Source organism: Podarcis gaigeae (genome assembly GCF_964106915.1).
Source record: "Podarcis gaigeae genome assembly, chromosome: 11".
In the NCBI taxonomy this organism is placed as follows: domain Eukaryota; kingdom Metazoa; phylum Chordata; class Lepidosauria; order Squamata; family Lacertidae; genus Podarcis; species Podarcis gaigeae.
In genome coordinates this window covers 47,556,664-47,577,202 of record NC_139687.1, presented here as the reverse complement: position 1 = coordinate 47,577,202, position 20,539 = coordinate 47,556,664, and the positions used below count along the sequence as shown (strand labels likewise).

Here is a 20,539-nt window from a genome sequence, read left to right as displayed (position 1 = left end):
GGGTGCTCCAACGTAACGAATTCAACAGCAATAAGCAAATAAGCAGTACAGTATTGGATCAACTGTTTTGAACTAGACACTTTGTCAGCTGATAATGAAATTAAAGACATTACTTACAGTGAATGACAACAAAAATAATACTGAGCAACCTGCATATTAAATAAGGAATAAGGAATACATACCAAGTAGTTTTTTTAGAATATCCATACAGGTAAATATAGTACTTGTGGATCAGAGCTCACTAATCAGTGTAGCTAACGGATACTGATACAACCTATGTAAGAACTTATAAAGCAGTAGTATAGCTTGTTTTTCTCATTAATCCCCCCACTGCTGTTGCAAGAAACTGTTGGCAGCCTGGCCACCATTTTGCATTCTTAACATTGCCTGGACCTAACACCATTCCAAGGCATTGTAAAAGGAAAAAGTGTTCACCACAAAAAATGGTGGAGAGCATTCAGATAAAATTTTCAAAGTGACATATTTTTCTGGGTGAAATCTCCAAGTTCTTTCAGAAAAAAAAGGCTTTTGAGAAATTTTGGTTCAGCTAAAATTGTTGTAATTAGGGATACAAACAAATGCATGCCAGGAGAACAAAAATAATGAGTTTTACGTGTACAGGTGTATAATGTCTGTTTACCTTCTGATTCCCCAAGCCACTCTGCCTTGGCAAAACTCGTTCTCCTGAGGACTGTAAAAATAGGTGGGTTGTCATGCTGACCACAAGACATGGCTGATGGTCTGAGTTCTGATTGCTGGACTATAATTTCTGTAGTCCTAAAAATCTGTACAAGAGCTATATTAATGAACTTTGTGACTGTTGAATACTAGTCATTTCTTTCTTTGGCACTATCCAATCACCCAGACACTGGCGTGCTCTATGCTCAGTCAAGTAGGAGGCAGGATTTCTCTGTGCAATGATTTTCTTTCCACCTTCACTTTTATAGTGCTATGGTACCTGTCTTTCAGAAATTGGGTTTTCCTCCACCTTTTCCACCACTGCTGCAGTGGCCAGGACTAAAGAGACCTAGTTTAGCTACCTTTAGTTTTTTAAGTTCCTTACTTTGGGGGCAGGGGAGCGTTTACTAGAGAATGATGGATGGTGTTCCTCATAGAGATGGCACTGCCTGCTGGAAGGAACAGGCAGGTTCACTGAAGCCTTTTGCCTCCTCTCCAGTGGGAGGAGTGATCCCTCACACCAGACTGACTTTTCCTGCCTGCAGTTGGTGATGATTGAGTCTCCTTACTCTCTGTTGAGTACTTGCCTTTTCTTGGTCTGGTGCTTTTCCTATTATATCTTTTTGAATTGGTGATGTTTTTGTTTTTATTTTTACTTTGCTTCCTCCTCTCCCCCTTTGGTGCTACTACAGTTGGTTGTTTGTTTACTTCCCTTTTGTTGCCCCAAATTGTGGGCGGTTTGTTTAGGAATAAGCAGCCACAGAACTAAAATAGAAAATGAAAGTAACCACCAGAACAGGTGAAGTCTTAGCTTAACCCCGTGCGCGGGGGCGGGGGAGGAGGGAATCAAATCCTATCATTTCCCACGGATACATTTGGAAATAAGCATTGCCTAGCAGTTCTTGCATTGGCAGGCAGCAGAGCTCAGGGCTCCCCCTGGTGGATGTCAGGAATTTTGTAAAAGCTCATTGCTAACCACAAATCTTTTAGACAGAATACAGTGGTACCTCAGGTTACAGATGTAATTCAGAATCATATTTATTCCTCAAAGAATATTTATTTATTTAATGAATGTTGATGAAATTTAATTATTTCCTGTTCTTGCTGGTATAGTTGGTTCTATCTTGCTGTAGGTGGTTCAGACATAATTTAGTGTGACTGTTTTGTTTTTAAATCTCAGTAGCTTTCCCTAATTCATTTTAAGTTATATTGTTTTCTACAGCAGTCCAGTTATGTGGCATAGTCAATGAACATACAAAAATGCATATGTTTCATTTCCTTGACATATTCACTAAAATGAAGATTTTTAATTTATTCTTTCTTTGATTTGCAGATAAGCCTTTGAAGAAACGAAAACAAGATTCCTATCCACAGGAGGCTGGAGGTGCTACTGGAGGAAATAAACCAGCTTCTCAGGAGACAGGTTCTGCAGGAAATGGGTCGAGGCCAGCCTTGATGGTTAGTATTGATCTACAACAAGCAGGACGAGCGGACTCTCAGGCAACTGCTACTCAGGACTCTGACATCATCAAAAAGCCTGAAGAGATAAAGCAGTGTAACGATGGTTCTGTTTTTGTTCCTCAAGAGGATGTTATTGGAGTACTTAAACTAAAATCTGAAAACCACCCTGACATCCCTAGGAAAAAGTCAGATTCCGAAGGTGTAAAGGTGGAAATACAACACACTGAAAACAAACAAGCAGAAGTGCAGCAAAATGAGAGTAAACGGATAGAAACTAAACACACTGAAAGCAAGCAGGCAGAAATTAAACATGAGAGCAAACATGAGAGTAAACAGGTGGATGTGAAACCAAACGAGAGCAAGCAGAATAATGGCAAACAGGAAATAAGGCAACGACCTGAGACTCCAAAACAGAAAAATGAAGTGAGGCCAGATACTCCAAAACAGAAAAATGAAGGCAGGCCAGAAACCCCAAAGCAGAAGAATGAAGGCAGGCCAGAAACCCCCAAACACAGACATGAAAACAGGCGGGATTCTGGTAAATCATCTTCAGAAAAGAAGCCTGATATATCTAAATATAAAATGGACATGAAATCTGATCCTTCCAGAGTGAAATCTGAAAGGCCTGATGCATTAAAACAGAGGACAGATGGACGTTCAGTTTCTGACTCTCTAAGACGGGATCATGATAACCTTAAACAAAAATCTGAGGACAGGGGTGAATCAGAAAGACACAGAGGAGATTCATCCAAGCTGAGAAGACCTGAGTATTTGAGGTCTTCGAGTAAGGGCGAGCATGACTCTAAATATATCATTAAATCTGATAACACAAAACCTGAAAAACTAGACAGAAAACACAGGCATGAGTCTGGTGAGTCCCGGGATAGGCTGTCATCTGGGGATCAGAGACCAAGACCTGACAGCCCTCGTATTAAACAAGAAAGTAAAAGTGATATTGGTAAATTAAGGCCAGATAGACCGGGTTTTAAATCACACAACAGTAAAGATGAACGAAGGACAGATGGTAATAAGAGCAAAATGGATAGTAACAAAGCACACACAGACAATAAAGCGGAATTTCCCAGTTATTTGTTGGGGGGAAGATCAGGGGCTTTGAAACACTTTATCATTCCAAAAATCAAACGTGATAAAGATGGTAATGTCATGCACGAAGCAAGGAAATCAGAAATTAAGGGTGAACCGAAGGACAAAGTTGAGAAGATTGGGCTTGTGGAGGATCTAAATAAAGGAGCTAAACCAGTTGTTGTTCTGCAGAAGCTTTCTTTGGATGATGTACAAAAAATTATTAAGGATAGAGAAGACAAATCTAGAAGCTCTTGTTTTAAACCTAACAAGAACAAGTCATCCAGATCAAACAAAGGTAAGTTTTCAAGTTTTTATCCATTATGTCTAGTATCATGGTGTGTTTTATTCTAAATTTTAATTTTGGTAGAGAGGGTTTTTCTTGTTGTTGCTCCTGTTGCTGTTGTTCCGAACCATGACTTTCCTAAATCAGTTTGTGTAAACATATTAGGGATTGTTTTGTATTATATTGTACTTACATAGCTTGATTATCCAAAAAGGTTGTTTAACAAAGATAAAAGTATTGTAGGTGTTGATTTTCTACCCCACAGGAAAAGTACATGTTTTTATTTCAGCCTAGCTGTGGAATCGAGTTTATTATATATTTACTTGGGCGTTATTTCTTAGGGTTCCTAGCTTTCATCTTTGGTGGTAACCTGCTGCATTTTTCAGAAAAATAGTAAAATACAATACTATGTTTTATCCAGCTAAGTAAAACCAATGTGGACTTTTAATGGGTCTAAATTAGTCATGTCTTTTAATTTCAGTGGGTCTACACTGAGTATGACCAATATTAGCTTGGTATAATGAAACAAACATGGCTCTAACAATTCCAGGTGTAGGCTTGTCCTAAAGTTGGAATTTCACAGAAGTCACCAATCTGCCTAGATTTCGGGAAATAATGATTACATAATCATTTCCCTGTTTAATACTTTATCAACAAAGTATATTTGGATCAAAACAGATAAAAGAAAACAAAGAGAGAGAAAAATCATGATTTAGTAGGTTTGTGAAAATAAAATGGTATTTGGTGCTGAGAAGGCATTGCAGTAAGTGCCAGCTTGAATTCTTTGAGGAGAAAGTATGCCACTATCAAGAAGATTCTTTCACTTGTAGCCACCTGCTGAATGAAGCTCAGTTGACAGAAGCACACAAAGAAGAGCCTCAGATGAAGATTTAGTGCTAACTGTTTAATTCTGCATATCAACCTAAAAAGTGGAACTTAATTTGTTTGTGTAGATATTGTACAGTATAAGCAGATGATCAGCCATGTACACCTAGTTAACCATGTTCAGCTTGTTTTGCCTTTCTGTTCTTGTCCAGGTTGTAGCTAATTTACTCATTTCTACACATGGTAGTCCTTTCTCAGTTATTAGTATCCTTTCCTTTAAAGGTTTTTGCTCAACATGATACTATTATATTGCACACACATGTGTAACTATAATTAATGCAAATTTCATATATATATGGCATCAATGTATTATATGTCTTTATTTCTGTAAACGTTAGCTGAATGTAGAAGAGTGGCTAGCTTTCTATCTATGTTTGGTTGCAAAATATTGATCTATACTTAAACAGAGCAATTACTGTATGGTCACTGATGCTGGAACTACAACTCCCATTTTAGCATTAAAAGAATTGGCTACATTCACATGTCCATGGTAAGCTATGTTCCTCAGCACAAGGAGGGAGGAGCAGAGTAGGTATAATGGGCTTGTGCATGGTACACCATGGTTTCTGGCTCACTGTGATATGTGAATGTTGTCATTATTGTCCTCATTTAAGGCCTACAGTTGGGATTATTTATTTATTTCATTGTCACTTCGAAAAATGAACTGTTTCCTTTCACAGATGTGCCTGAGACAATAGTAACTAAGCTGTAAAACAAGCATACTTCGATAGTGTAAAACTGGTTTATTTAAATACTTCTTGATCTATAAATAATATCTGGGTCAGAGACTATAATTTGAGCACATGAACGGATTTCATGACAGATGTGTTAAACATTTTAGATAACTCAACAATCTAGAGGGTGGAAGTATGCATCAGGTGGTCAAAGTGGGAGAAGAGGTGTCCGTGAGTTTTATCTCAACCTCAGTCATTTGTTCTGTTAGAGAAGGGTAATGCCTCATTTCTCATAACTGGAGAAAGATCCTTGTTTTCACAGTGGTTATGTTGCAACTCACTGTGGATAAATAGTACAGGAGAGGAGCAGAGACTAGAGAGGATGATCTGATTTAGCATGCTTACTTTGCTTGTATTCAGTAAACAAAGTTAAAAACTTTGAAACTGCCAAGCTTACCTTATGCCTTCTTTGCATTTGACATTCTTTCATTGCTCTTAATGAACATATGAAATAGAAAATTTTCCAACGCTTTTTTTTCTGGAGGAAATTTTTCATTTCCCACATCATTCGAAGGTGACTCCCAGAAAGTTTTTATGGGGGTGGGGAGGCTCACCAAAAGTTGGAGAGAGGCACCTTTTGTGAGCAAAAACTTGTGGGAGGCACCATCACCCAGTGTTCAGCAGTTACTGTCAGCTGCTTGCAATATAGCTCACTGTGTTAAGGCTTTGCTGAGGGCAGGAGGGGGCATGTCCTTGAACTGAACCATAGTATTGATGAATTTGCCACTTGTTTGTACAGTATGCTTGTTATAAATGATGCCAGCGTATCTAAAGATGCACATAAAATTGCTCTGCTATAAGTTGGGAATATCCATTTTGTCAACATAACTAGCTTTTCAAAGTTGCCTTCTTCTGATTACATGCACAGTCTGCTTATATATGCAAATATGAAATGGGTAATGAATGGGTGCAAATAAAACATTGTGTATTGTGCTTATGAAGAGTCATGCTGAAGTAGGCTGCTTCTGAGAGGGAGATGATCTTTTAAAGTTTTATTTTTTGCAAACAAGAGCTGTTGATTGATTTGATATTTTAATTAACAATTTGTACTTTAAAGTTTGAATTAGGTCTTTTTGCTGATAATGCTGTGTGTTGCTAGTTGCTATAACTTTTTAACTTTTAGAAACTATATTGTGATACCGTGTGAAAGGACAGGTGAAAGTGCTAATCAATACATGCAGATATTAATTTGTTTAGAACCTTATTCACTCACAGTGTACTCTTCATTGATAGGTAGCATAGATCAGTCAGTGTTAAAGGAATTACCTCCAGAACTCCTAGCAGAAATTGAATCTACCATGCCTCTCTGTGAACGAGTGAAAATGAACAAACGTAAGCGTAGCACAGTAAATGAAAAACCAAAATACGCTGAAATCAGTTCTGATGATGACAATGACAGTGAAGTGGCTTTTGAAAGTAAGTAGAGTGGTGATTTCTCATTTTGATAATGGTGATATATTGTGTTAAAAATGGTTTGTGGTGTCTTCCTAATCAGTCCTGCCAGATGAGCAAGGATGAGGCCAGGGTAGTTCACATGGGGGGGGTACCAAGTAGGTCTACACACTCCCAGCATTCTGTGGTCTTCATTGAGTAACACAGTGGCTGAAGTAAATCACTTCCTGATTCAGCATAGTAAGGAAACAGCTATGTAACCTGCAGTCTCACATTTTGAGTACCTTAGATAAAAGCAAATAGGAGATGAGACAGAATTTAGCCACTGGCTCTCCTTCACAAGTCTGGATGGTTTTCTTGTGTAGGGTACTGTAGACATATTGAGGAAACTATAGTAGGCTGTGTTGAGGTATGCTGGTGTAGTATGGCAACTCTTGGGGAGATAACTTAGACAAGGCATAGGCAAACTCAGCCCTCCAGATGTTTTGGGACTACAATTCCCATCATCCCTGACCACTGGTCCTGTTAGCTTGGGATGATGAGAGTTGTAGTCCCAAAACATCTGGAGAGCTGAGTTTGCCTATGTCTGACTTAGACAAAGGTCACTTAATAGGAACTCACTACAATACAGAGATAAACGCGTCATGGAAATCATACATGGCTCTTTTTCTTTAAACAGTAAACAAATTTATTTTGAGAACTCATCTGTGGTGCTTCAGGAAATTGTGTTTTATAGAAAAATTAATCACCTTTAATGAACTAGTTGGGCTGAAAAAGATGGCTTACTATGTTTTCCTTCCCTTCCTAGAAACTGAGCAAAAAGTGAACAAAATGTAAAGAAACACCAGAAGAAAGGTTTTATGGTTCAGTGGAAGGGTTTGAAAAATTTTGGAGTGGAAAATAGCATGCACATGCCTACTTCTGGGTTCCTATCCTACTACTTTCATGGTGCTACAGATACGCTTTATTTACAAGAAGATAAAATGAATAGGTCCCTAAACAAAGTGTTTAGGAATTTAATTGTATTTCCAAAACAAAATTAAAAGAATTGGGGGGAAATGGAAAATAATAATACAGATAATGGTGTCCTTGGTCTTGAAATGAAAATCAAAGTTTTAGCTAAAAAGTATACCTGAAGCTAGAGATACACAGTTTTATCCAGTCAAGGAACACTAATTTCAACCAATAGGCAATTTATAAAAAGTAAGAGGGAGAAAAGGCATAGGAGAGAAATTCAAACTTACATTTTGAAACTTTTCTGGAACATACTAATTTTCTTATTAAGGGAGAGGCAAAAGAAGAAAGGTTGCAGAGGTTTGATGGAATAAGAGACATTAGGTTTATCAAGAAGAGGGTCAGATTAATGTAGAGTCCAGGCAGGAACATCAATATATATATTTTTAAGGGGCTCCCGCCAACTTTTGAGAGCCTGAAAAGTGAGAATCAGACATATAAACTGAACACCTGATGAGATTTGGAGCCAGGGATGAAAACGGTAAAGAAGAGAGAACATGTTTGTTTCAGTGAGCAAGAGAAATAATGTAAGTAAAGGAATTCTGGAACAGCATCAAGGTTTCAAAGAAGTGGCTGGCACACAAGTCAGTTCTGCATGCACATCTGGGATGTTGCTGCTTAATTTAAAAAAAAAAACTACCACTAGCACTAACTCAAACAAACAAACAAACAAACAAACAAACAAACAAACAAAAACAACCCACACTTCAGCCTATATATTTAGCTGTGGGAATTTCTGAAGTGAAAACAGCAAATGAAAGTCAGACATCAACCATAATAATAGTTTATACAGATCTTGACCCAAAAATCGAAGGTGAGAGATGAAGCCCAGGTAAGCACAGCAATACGTTAGACAAGAAATAAAAGGTTGAAAAAGCTTTTGGGAGCAGAAACAGGAAAGGATGGGCTTCCGTGTTTCTGTATATTGAATACTGTGCTTGAAAACTTTCAGTAGAATTTAGCAACTTGAGCTTTATTGGTTTGTCCTCCATGATTACTACTGCACCAAGAAAGAAGTGAAAACATGCTTGTGAATTGCTCCTAGCTGGAAGATAAGTTGAGTTTCTTTAAACTGGACATTGCATTCATAACAGTGTGTTAATTTCTAGCTTCTCGGAAAAGGCATAAAAAGGATAGAGAGGATGATAAAGCTTGGCAATATGAAGAACATGACAGACGAGCTTCTGGAGAACATAAAAGGAGTAGCCACTATCATGAAGGAAGGAGGAGCTCTGGTAGCAGTCGATATCGCAATCGTAGTCCAGAAGACTCAGATGTAGATGATTATTCTCCCCCTCCTAGCCTCAGTGAGGGTAATTATCACACCACTGTTAAACTCATATTAGTGATAACTTTTTTCTAAGGCTTAATTTTTAAAAAAAGTATTCCTAAAAACCTGACTTATTGACAGATAGTTTTAAAGTTGTATTGGTCATATTGAATGTCATGATAAACCATACTTTATAGTGACAGGAAGAAGCCTAGTCTCCCCTGGCTTGTATTCCCCTCTACTTCAGTATGTCCCCAAGAAGGAGTGTGGAAGTTTTTGAGATTGATTAAATGTGACATCTACCTGAACCTAAGAATTACTGCATTCACACGATGAAATCTTGGCTTAATAAGCCACAATAATACATGAGCTGCATGTACTTACACATAGCCCCCGCATCACTTCTCCTTTTATGTAGGCAACCAAACAAACCAGGAAGCTGCAATTGCCCATAGCTTTCCATTCATGTGAACCAGGAACTATGGTTAATGACTTTGAAAAAAGTCAGGATTTGGAAGTCAAACATGGTTTGAATTTGGATTGTGATCCTGGCTTGCTTGGAAGCTGTTAACCTTGGCTGTGAAGCTAGTTTATTTCAACAACCCATAATTAAGATTAATTTCAGTTTAGGGTTTGGACATAATGCTAAGCTTCAGGTAACTGAAAGCGGAAGCAAAAGTTTCCTGTCTCCTCTCACAGCCATGCAGCAGGAGGAGAGGAGAGCATATGAGCCAGGGAGGAGGCTGGGCTCATTCCCATCTCCATAAACCATGATTATAGTGATGTCTGAACACAATCTTTGTATTACCATATAAGAAAGCATTTGTGGAAATGTTCCATTTTGTATTTTAAGTGGCTAGAAAAATGAAGAAAAGAGAGAAACAAAAGAAGAGGAAAGCTTATGAACCAAAGCTAACACCAGAAGGTAAGGTTGCTGCCGCCGTTGTTTCCTACCTTTAATGTCTTTGCCATTGTTAGTTGCCATTAATTGATCATGGCTCAAATATACTGTACTTCATATTTTTATTAGAAATGATGGATTCGTCTACCTTCAAGAGGTTCAGCGCTTCAGTAGAAAATATTTTGGACAATTTGGAAGACATGGATTATACTGCGTTTGGTAAATAACCCTTTTCCTATCAAATGATACATAGATTGCTATATATATATATATATATATATATATATATATATATATATATATATATATATATCTCAGCCTTTTTGACTGACATCTTTAGTGGACTTGAACACTATTTTCCTAAAACTCCCTCTCCCCATGGCACTAAAATTCCTGTTTAGACAGGATGGAATGATTATGTTGCTTAGACTTTTGTTCTGAAATTCAGGGGGGGGGGGGGTTATCCAACTTTTGCCAGGGATCTCTAACTGCTGTACTTGCAGATACTGGCTATATTTATACATCCTTTACACCTTAATTGTTTTATGCAATTGAGCAGTGTACTGGTGGAGTCACCACTTCGCTCCTCCTGCTTTCTTGGCTGCACCAGAGCAGCTTGTTGTGTCATCTAGACTCAGACTTGTGGCTTGCTTCTCACTAAATAAACCATGAATAGTAGCTAAGTCATCTTCTGTGTACCACTTGTGTTTTGTTGGGGGGAAACAAAATGTGAGCCAAGGTTTGCTTGACAACATGCCAATGCTTATGATTTGTTTCCAGCATTCAAGTCACACAGAAGGATCAAAGCCAAGACTTTTGAGTGGCATGCAGAAGCACACTGCTCATTCATATTAAACCATGGAATGGCATAAAGGGGTCCACCTGGATCATGAACCTTAGATTATGGTCTTGTTAGCCTGCTTGATAATTTAACACTGCTCAAAATAGCTTCAGTTTCTGTCATCACAAAAATTTAAAGTTCATAACTTCTCAATTCTTCTGCAGTGTTTCAGTGGACCAATTGAATGGAGCTAATTTATGGAGCAGTTTGAGAAACTTTGAACTAGGTTTTGAGAGACAGTCTTCTAGCCTATACTTCTGTAGTCGAGAGGGATGGAGAAATTAGTTGGGCTCACATTCTTCATAAACTGTTACGCATTTCTGCAACAAAAATATGCTTATAAAAAGCATATATTTGGGGAAAGTGTACACAAAAATGCATATATTAGGCAAAATTGCATACAGCTATAACTTTTGAGATATTGCTGTCTATCTTTAAAATCGTTCTGTCATGCTGCTGCATTGAAAAGAAAAATGAAATCTTGCAATTTCTTCTTCTTTAGGTGACGATGATGAAATTCCTCAGGAGTTTTTATTGGGAAAGCATCAACTTAGTGAATTGGGCAGTGAATCTGCTAAAATTAAGGCAATGGGCATTATGGACAGGGTAAGTTATTGCTGCCTTAAAAATGAAGAGTGCAGCAGATTTTTGTTCACAGAGGGATTCTTCAACAAATATTTTTCATCTGGAAGAGATGTTATCTGAGAGGTCTTTTAATCTCCAGGGCATTTGGGACAAAACGTAAAAGACAAGTGTCTGCTGTCAGTTAAATACAGAGAGATTTGTTATTTGTTTTGGTAACTCACAACTTATTCAGCTTTATGCTCTTGGCAAATTAAGAAATTAAAATAAATTTTAAAAATGGAAAAATGGGGTGAGCATCCCGGAAAAACCTGTTTGGGAAGACTACCCACTCAAGAACCCCATGGGTTTTGATGATACATTATTCTGGCTTTAGGCGCTATCTGGACCGTAATCCCAATGTAACTTGAGAGTTGCCTGCAGTCTAGTCCGAGCTCTGTCTGGGCACTAGGAGACAGTCCCTGCCCTCCAAATCCTAACCTTGAGCTGAACTACTTCCAATTTTATTTGGAGCCATTACTTTTTTAATTGGCAAGTGAAAGGAAGGATACACAATTTGAGGATGAAAGACACTACTCTGTTTATAAGTCCAAATGGTGGACATAGAGATTATCATATCCATGAAGGATAATTGGTAGATAAAATGTTCTGTTTTTAGCTTTCAACAGAAAAAACAGTGAAAGTCCTGAACATATTGGAGAAGAATATTCAAGATGGTTCAAAGCTTTCTACTCTTCTCAACCATGTAAGTTGCTAAATGATGCTAGTATCATTGTATTTATTTTATACATTAATTGAGAGGCTAGAAATAGCCTCTCCAGCTCTCCTTCTGAACTGGAGACTGTACTTGAGGAATCCTAATAAGGCTGGTTCAGATGGCATGGAGTATACTGTGACATTGTTACCAACCTCAGCTGAGAATGTCACATAGAGAAAATAGTATCTAATCTAAGTAGGAAGTCATTTTTACAGAGAGCCTCTTTAAATTGAAATAGAGGTTCCACTAGTCTAGGTATGCACAACTCAAATAACCACAAAGGATTTGTTTATATTTTATCAACAGGACATCACTGATACATTAACTGAAGACAAGCATCATGTTATAATTTTAACTAACCAGTGTTCTCTTTAGCTAATTTTTTGACCTTTCATTTCTCCATGTCCCATACTGCTGTTTATTATCTCTCTCCAAGTAGAGACTTTTCTCTTTCCTTATACCACCATAGACCTGCATTCTCCTCTCTAGCCTCCCCACTTTCTGCTCCCATTTCCAAATACCTTTGTATCCCATTTGTTACCTTTCTGTTCTCCCTGCAGTCTATATACTTTTCTGTATTCCCTCTGTATTCCCTCTCTTCCCATTACCTAGGCTTCTGTGCATCCCATTTCGTTACATTTTTCTGCCTCACATCTGTTTCCTTCCCTCTCTCCCCCCCCCCTCGCCCCGTTCCATTTCCTTCTCCCTGACCTCTTCTACTCTTCCTTCTTAATGTTGGTGGCTGCAGTGCAAAAGGCTTTTGCTCACTTAGTAATGCACATACTGAGGGAATCACAGATGCTAACCAAGGCTATTTGTATTTACTCTAGCAGAAGACTGTGGCTACCTTTCTTGAATTTGACACTGAAAGTATAAAGTCTAAAGATGCATCTGTGGAAAACAGGAATTCTGGAACTCTCAAGCCTAGAGTTGGCACATGCCTGCCCTCTAGTGTCCAATTTTTATTTTGAAATGTAAACTCACCTGAAGGCTTGGGATGGACAATTTACATACATGCATATTGCTCTAATTTCTCAATCAGTGATATGTCTGCATGTTTTTTGTTCTCAAAGGCTGTTTTCCATTATTGTAACTGACTTCTTAACTGACTTCTGTGTCAAGATCTACATTCTATTTTTTCTCTTTCTGTTGGTTTGCCTAGAGCAGGGGTAGTCAACCTTTTTATACCTGCTGGCCACTAATGCATCTTTCTTGATGGTAAAATTTCCTTACCACCCACCAGTTCTCAATGGAAGGAGGATTCAGCTTGTACCGTAGAACCTCCTACTGCCCACCTAGAATCCTGAAACGCCCACTTGTGGGCGTTAGAGACCATGTTGACAACCCCTGGCCTAAAGGAATACTGTAGCAAAGTGCTGTGACCTCTATATAATGCTTTATCCACATCATGCTAGATTCCACAGAATTAGACTTTAGAGTGACTTGTTTACCTTCCACTTTGAGAGGGAGGTAATGCTCTTACTTCCCTGTTACTGGAAATAGCTGAATGCACTTGCATTGGAAATTCAGATTCCTTAGTTGGAACAGGAGCTCTTCCAGAGTGACTTTTCTCTGTTTTTGTGTTGATCCTTCCTTCCTGACATGGTTTCCTACTTGGTTAACAGAAGATGGAAAAAAGTAGAATTTTTTTTATCAGAAATGATGTTCTATAAGAGTTTATCTCAATGGATGAAGAAATACTGAGTAAGGCTCCAATACTGCCATGAATAGTGTGAGCCTCACTCACTGTTGTCATTCTGCAGGGTCATTTTGGGTGAGGCTTACTAACCAGAAAAAAGCCCTGGCTGATTAGACGCAAGAGCACAGCTGGTGAAAAAGTTGGCAACTGTACTTCAGGAAGGGTTTTTCTGAGATTGTAGCATTGTGCAATATAGCACAGAGATTCCTGGTTTGTATTTGGCTTTTGGGAGGTTTTAAAATATAAGTAATCACTAAACTTTTTCATATTGATATATTAACTATTTCTGCGTAAACTTTGCTCACATTTATTGTCTCTGATTGCTTTTAAAAAATGTTTTCTTTTAAACTTAGCACTCTGAATTTTTCTGCAGAATAACGACACTGAAGATGAGGAAAGATTATGGAGAGACTTGATCATGGAGAGAGTCACAAAATCTGCAGATGCCTGTCTTACAGCTATCAACATTATGACATCACCCAACATGCCCAAAGCTGTATATATTGAAGATGTAATAGAAAGAGTTATTCAATACACTAAATTTCACTTACAGAACACACTTTATCCTCAGTATGATCCTGTTTACCGATTGGACCCTCATGGTGGTTAGTATAACAGATATATTTCTTGCTTTTTGAAATCATGCTATTGTAGACAATATACAGGAAGATCCAAAATCATCATCCCTTCCTCCTCCTCCTCCTCCTCCTCTTCCTCCTCCTCCTCCTCCTTTAGACCCCATCTGGCTGGGTTTCCCCAACCACTCTAATGTAAAGTATGCATTTTTCAGCTTTACTTAGATATATTTTGTTTAAAGTATTGATATCCCGCCTTTCTGTTCCACCACTGGTGTGCCCAGAGTGTCTGCCAACAACAAATTTAAAAATATAGAGAGAGATCTGTGAGGGCTAGAGAGGGTAAAATAAATTAATACTGCCAAGTATATGTGATGTAATGGAAGAAAGGGAACTCTTGATATTCTGGTCCCAGATTGCTTGGGAGTTTTAAAGGTCACTATCAATACCTTGAATTGAGACTGGCAACAAGTGAAGCTCAGACAAGTGTAAAACAATTTGATTGACTACCTGGCAGCTCATTTTGGAGCAATTGAAAGGACAGCCCCATAAGAACATATGAATGGCCTTGCTGGAACAGACCAGTGGTTCATCTCGTCCAGCATCATGTGCTCAAAGTTACCAATCAGATGCCCATGGGAAGCCCTCAAGCAGAATCTGAACACAATACCACCATCTCCTCCTGTGGTTTCCAGCAACTGGTATTGAGAAGCCTATTGCTTCCAACTGTGTGGACATTGCAGCTAGCAGACATTGATAGCTGCTAGCTGATCTAGTGATGTATAGCTGTTGAGAGACCCATGCAAAGCACATCACAGCGGTCTATTTTCTTTTTCATTATGCTCTTCTTGTATTTTTCAAAATACTGGCTTGTGCTTTAGAGGGTTCCCATTGGTAGCTGTGCCAACTGCAACTTAAAGTATAAGTTGCATTTTCCCTGAAAATTTTGACTATGGGAAAATCCTGTCGGGATTTGAACAGTCTGAAATTATTTGGTGTCCTGTCATAATTGATTTGAGTAAATTTAATTTGCATACTTAATTGTGTAAAAGCTTCATTAAGTGTTCCCTTCAAAAGGTCTCTCTCCTCTCATACATACAATACATGCAATCAACTTGATTTATTATAGTCAACTTGGTTAACTATACAGTGGTACCTCTGGTTACGAACTTAATTTGTTCCGAATGTCCGTTCTTAACCTGAAACTGTTCTTAACCTGACGTACCACTTTAGCTAATGGGGCCTCCCGCTGCCGATGCACAATTTCTGTTCTCATCCTAGGGCAAAGTTCTTAACCCAAGGTACTACTTCTGGGTTAGCGGAGTTTGTAACCCAAATTTTTTATAACCCAAGGTGTTTGTAACCCGAGGTACCACTGTATTTCATCTTAGGAGATAAGAGAAATATATGAGCTTGGTGAGGAGCAGCTTTATATCTAATATGGTTGCATTATGCTAAATTTCTAAAAAATGTGTCTTGTTTTAAAATTTACTAGGTGGTGTGTTAAGCTCAAAAGCAAAGCGTGCCAAGTGTTCTACCCATAAGCAAAGAGTAATTGTGATGTTATACAACAAAATTTGTGATATTGTTAGCAGTTTGGCTGAACTATTGGAGATACAGCTTCTTACTGACACCACTATTCTTCAGGTAAGTTTGATCCATTTTATCCAGATTTCTCTTCCCCTTCTGCACACACACACAGGTCTAAAGTTCTTCTCCAGTGGATTTTTTTTTTCTTTTACAAGCAGTAATGATGAAACTTCTTAAATTTAAGCTACTAGATTTTAAAAATTGTTTTATAAGGCAACTTGGACAGTCAGTTATGAATATATATGATATGGAAAATATATGAATCTTTGAAGAACAATGACTACAAAATACCCAAGGAAAACAAATGTGTTTTTCTGTCTTAAATCTGAGGTGCTTTTCATCCCTGTTGTATGCTACTGCAACTAGTATGGGAACTGGAGAACACAATTAAAAAGATGATGATCAGAGGTCTTTTTCTGTTGAAAAGATATTATTTTCGTTTATCAAGTATTATGAGAATTTATGTATATATTTCCTTTTCTGTTAATAGGTTTCTTCAATGGGGATAACACCTTTTTTTGTAGAAAATGTCAGTGAACTTCAGTTATGCGCCATCAAACTTGTCACTGCAGTAAGCACACCTTTTAACCAATATTTAATTGTAAAGAAATGAATGACTTCTGGTATTGTTGTTGGTTTTTTAAGGAACTTTTGTGGGGGGGTGACATTCATGAATTACTTAATCTGGTCCTGATCATGCCCTCACTTCTAACTTTGCCTGGCAACAGGTTCTTTTCCCCACTGAACTACTTCCCACTAAGCTTTGCCTCATAACCCAGATTGCAGCTGGTTTGTGAGAAAAGTATAACAACGCCACTGATCTTTCACACCATTATTTACCTTAATTGTTAGAAGGAAGGATATGCTGGCAGGAGCACTGCCGATCAAACAAATCTATTGCTTTGATAGTAGGAAAGGGTTAAGGAATTATGTTACTGAGACCATGTCTGATGTGTCTATGATGGGATACTAACTTGATTTGGGGCATGCTGAGAGCAGCTGAAAACCTACAAGGAGATATCCCTGAGAGAGAAATCTCATTGCTATAGCAAATGCAGATTGGTCTGATTTTTAATTTCTTTTGAAGCAGTGTAGATTAGGACAGCAGCTTTAAAGCAGCTACTGTATTTTTCCATGTATAACACGCCCCCATGTATAAGACGACCTCTATTTTGGGGGACTCCAATGTAAGAAAATGGGAGGGATTGCCTAGGGTTGCTGAGCTTTTTTGGGGGGAGTGCCAAAAATCACTAACTCGACTGACAAATGCTACAAATCGCAAGTGTCGCCAAAGCCACAAAGCGTCTGTTCGCTTGCCGACAGAAGCCGGCATTCGCACGCCCAATTGCCGCAGCGACAGCCAATCCACAGCAGCCCTTGCCGCAGCCACCAGTCACCCACCAAATCGCCGCTGACAAGCTCCTGCTCGTGGCTGCAACCAATAGCCCATCTCCCCTCTGCACTATGCATGTATAAGACGACCCCAGATTTTTAACATTATTTTAGAGTAAAAAAACCTTGTCTTATTCACGAAAAAGTACGGTAATTTGTCCTGCCTGATGGCTCAGTGTGTGAACAACTTGGTGAGCCTCACTAGGTTTGAAAGTTTACTTAGAAAACAATTTGAGTTGGTATTTTCAACTCTCTTAAACTGATGTTAGTAGTACCTTTTCCAAAATAATTTTAAACCATTTAATACATTTACATTAATACCACTTTTCTGGATTCATACCTCTTGGCTATAGATATTGATTGGTAATAGGAAAATAACTTTATGTTTTAATAAGTGTGTATGTGTGTTTGTAAAACAGTTTGTATTTTGGACAGCAAAATAAACAGGAAATAAAATACATATAATAACCATAATGAATTTTTTTCAGGTCTTCTCAAGATATGAAAAGCATAGGCAGTTGATATTAGAAGAAATTTTCACTTCACTTGCAAGGTTACCAACCAGCAAAAGAAGTCTGAGGAACTTCAGGTACTGTACAGTGCTAATTTCTCTCTCCCTTTCCTCCCATCTTTTGAAGAAGTCTGGGTTTTTAAAAGACATTTTATTGTTAACTGCCTGCTTCAAGGGACATGCTAAGCCAAACTATGTATGCTTAATTGCAGGGTTGGGATTTGAATCTAAGGTGCAATTTCAGATTTTGCATACAATGTTTGTGGCTGTTGGGAGAGCAGAAAATACATCAAATGTCAGATGAGGGAAAACTCTTACCATCCCCTTCTTTTTGCTTGAAACTTTTCAATTTTGTTTTAATATGGCTTAACTGAATATTGGTTAACGAAATGCCAGTGAGGTTTAGTGGACTAAGACTAGACAAGCATCTATTCCAATCCCCACTCCACCATGGAATTCCCTGGGTGACCTGCTCCAGCTACTATTACAGCCCAACCTAAATCACAGATTTGATGAGATGACAAAAGAGGGGTGGGGCATAGCATAGGATCAAGCCATGCAAAGCATGCCACTCTGAATGCTATAAAGGAAGGGTGGGATAACATTGAAGGAAGGAGATGTATGAGTGTGAGGCAGCAATGCTTAAATCAGGCATGGGGAAAGTTTGGCCTGCAGACCAAATTAGACCCAGCAGGTCTTGTTTGGCCTACAAGGCTGTTTTCCCCATGCCATACACCTCCTGTCAATCTGTATCTACACCCAGTATTAGGTTTAGGACAGGTAAAGACATTACTGCACATGAACAACCAAAAGCCTTGAAGTGCACTCCCAATTGTTCCATAGCACTTGGGAGCTGCCGATCCCTTCTGAAGTTGTGGGTTGCTGTCGTAACTCATGGGTGGTGACTGCAGTCTCCACTGGGGTTCCTGATCCAAAGCTTTCACATGCAGTTGATGCATGCTGAAAGTGGGACTTGAATTCAGCATCAACTCCAAGTCTTGCTTTTGTCAGGGGTCTTCCTCTACATCCTTGCTTGTAGTCAAGCTGGGCTGTAGAGGAAAAAAGTTCCCATCCCTGGCTTAAATCATGTAGCTGCAAAGTAAAGTGATACACTTCTGTTGGATCAACTTTTGTTCCAGAAATTTACTGCTCTTTGGGGGAAGCTTATTGCTTAGTTTGAATGCGAAACCACATCTCTATTGTGGGAATAAGATTTGAGATCATTGTAATAATTGAAGCCATTGGAAAAAAATGCCAAGGGTTTTAGTGTTTTCCACTGGGTTCATTTTTAACATTAGTAAAATAGGTTTGTGTTTTTCAACAGACTGAACAGCAGCGACACTGATGGTGAACCTATGTATATTCAAATGGTGACCGCACTGGTGCTACAACTAATTCAGTGTGTTGTGCATCTACCATCAGGCGAGAAGGACTCTAATTCTGAAGAGGAGTCAAATAAGAAGGTGAAAAATGCTTTAGATTTATGAAGATATATGTATTTAGCATATGTTCATATAGTTCTTACCATTATCATAATGAATTCATGGAATGCTGGGCCAGTGATGGGTCTGGCATGGAATGTGGGGAAAGAGCAAAGGGGGAAATGTCAGTTGGTGACACTTGAAGAAGTTGAAAAGGCACTGAAGAGAGAGGAAGCAAGTAAACACAATATATCATAGAGGAAGAAAAGTGAACCTGGGCAACAGAGCAGATAGACTGAAAGAACTGTGAGAATTGAATATTCAACTAACTGTGTTAACTGAGGTTGAGTTATTTGATCACAGTGTTCATTGGCTGAGTGAATTATATTTTGTTTTTAAGTTAATGAAGTAGCGTATATACTGAGTCTAATGCACCATTGAATCTAATGAGCACCTCAATTTCCAGAACATTGAAAACAAAAAAAGTATTTGCTGGTGAATGTACTGTATTGGCCTGAATTTAAGCCTCACTTTCCCCCCAAATTCCAACCATGAAAAGTTAAAGTGCAGCTTATATTCGCAAGCTTACGGTATGCATCCAGGAGCGCAGGGCAAACAGCGCCCACCTTGCACGTAGTTCCCCGTCCTCTCCCCCAAGACCAGGAAGGAGAGAGCGAGGAAGGGGAAAGGCTGCCAGCAATGCACCCCCCCCTCCAGTATGTAGCCAGGAGCAGGGAGAAAGGGAGCAGCTTATATTTGGGTATTTATTTTTTCAATTCTAAAGGTGCGGTTTATATTCGGGTGTGGCTTATATTCAGGCCAATATAGTAAATGTGCCATCAAATCTAACGGTCTCCTTAATTTTCAAAGTGTAATTTGTCCAAAAAAGGTGAGCGTTAGGTTCAAGTAAATACGGTATTGTTCATGTTCATGAGACTCAAAAGTGATTGCAAGGTTGCATCTCCTTGTCCATAGTTGAGAAACGTATGTATTATACTTGCTGTTGTATAAATCACAACACACATTCAGTAAGCAGGCGCTGTGTTCATTTTCAGGTGGACCAGGATGTCCTCATTACAAACTCATATGAAACAGCCATGAGAACAGCACAAAACTTCCTTTCCATTTTTCTCAAGAAGTGAGTAGAATTCAACTGTTCATCTGTTATAAGTTTTATTTCTGTGTTGCTGTCCATGCAGGGCTTTGTCTCCTTCCACTTGCTCAAGAGGCAGGGATCATGCTAAATATTACCCTTACCTCCCTTATTAAGCTCTTACAATTCTATAATTCTTTTATATTTAGCGCTCATTAACCTGGCATCAAAATGATGTTAAGGCATACTTCTTCTCCCAGGTGTGATTATCAGGCTTATTACTGTTATATTGTTCCAAATTTATGATTATATATATATAGTGCCAGAAAATTCTCACTTAAAATGTAAAAGAAAAATCTAGAATTGATTGAAAG

At 38.5% G+C, this 20,539-nt stretch overlaps 1 protein-coding gene across 6 annotated transcripts in view; it reads left to right on the top strand.

Annotated features, from left to right (window-relative positions):
- The window catches only part of NIPBL (NIPBL cohesin loading factor), a 126,649-nt gene that overhangs the window by 85,015 nt on the left and 21,095 nt on the right, over window positions 1-20,539 (top strand). For all 6 annotated transcript variants that reach the window (XM_083703370.1, XM_083703373.1, XM_083703371.1 and 3 more), the window contains 13 exons: window positions 2,012-3,520; window positions 6,361-6,543; window positions 8,643-8,846; window positions 9,657-9,728; window positions 9,834-9,923; window positions 11,048-11,151; window positions 11,786-11,872; window positions 13,957-14,188; window positions 15,654-15,805; window positions 16,239-16,319; window positions 17,629-17,729; window positions 18,976-19,114; window positions 20,128-20,210. In XM_083703370.1, coding sequence (XP_083559496.1) covers window positions 2,012-3,520; window positions 6,361-6,543; window positions 8,643-8,846; window positions 9,657-9,728; window positions 9,834-9,923; window positions 11,048-11,151; window positions 11,786-11,872; window positions 13,957-14,188; window positions 15,654-15,805; window positions 16,239-16,319; window positions 17,629-17,729; window positions 18,976-19,114; window positions 20,128-20,210 — 3,037 coding nt within the window. The remainder of the gene's footprint in view (window positions 1-2,011; window positions 3,521-6,360; window positions 6,544-8,642; window positions 8,847-9,656; window positions 9,729-9,833; window positions 9,924-11,047; window positions 11,152-11,785; window positions 11,873-13,956; window positions 14,189-15,653; window positions 15,806-16,238; window positions 16,320-17,628; window positions 17,730-18,975; window positions 19,115-20,127; window positions 20,211-20,539) is intronic.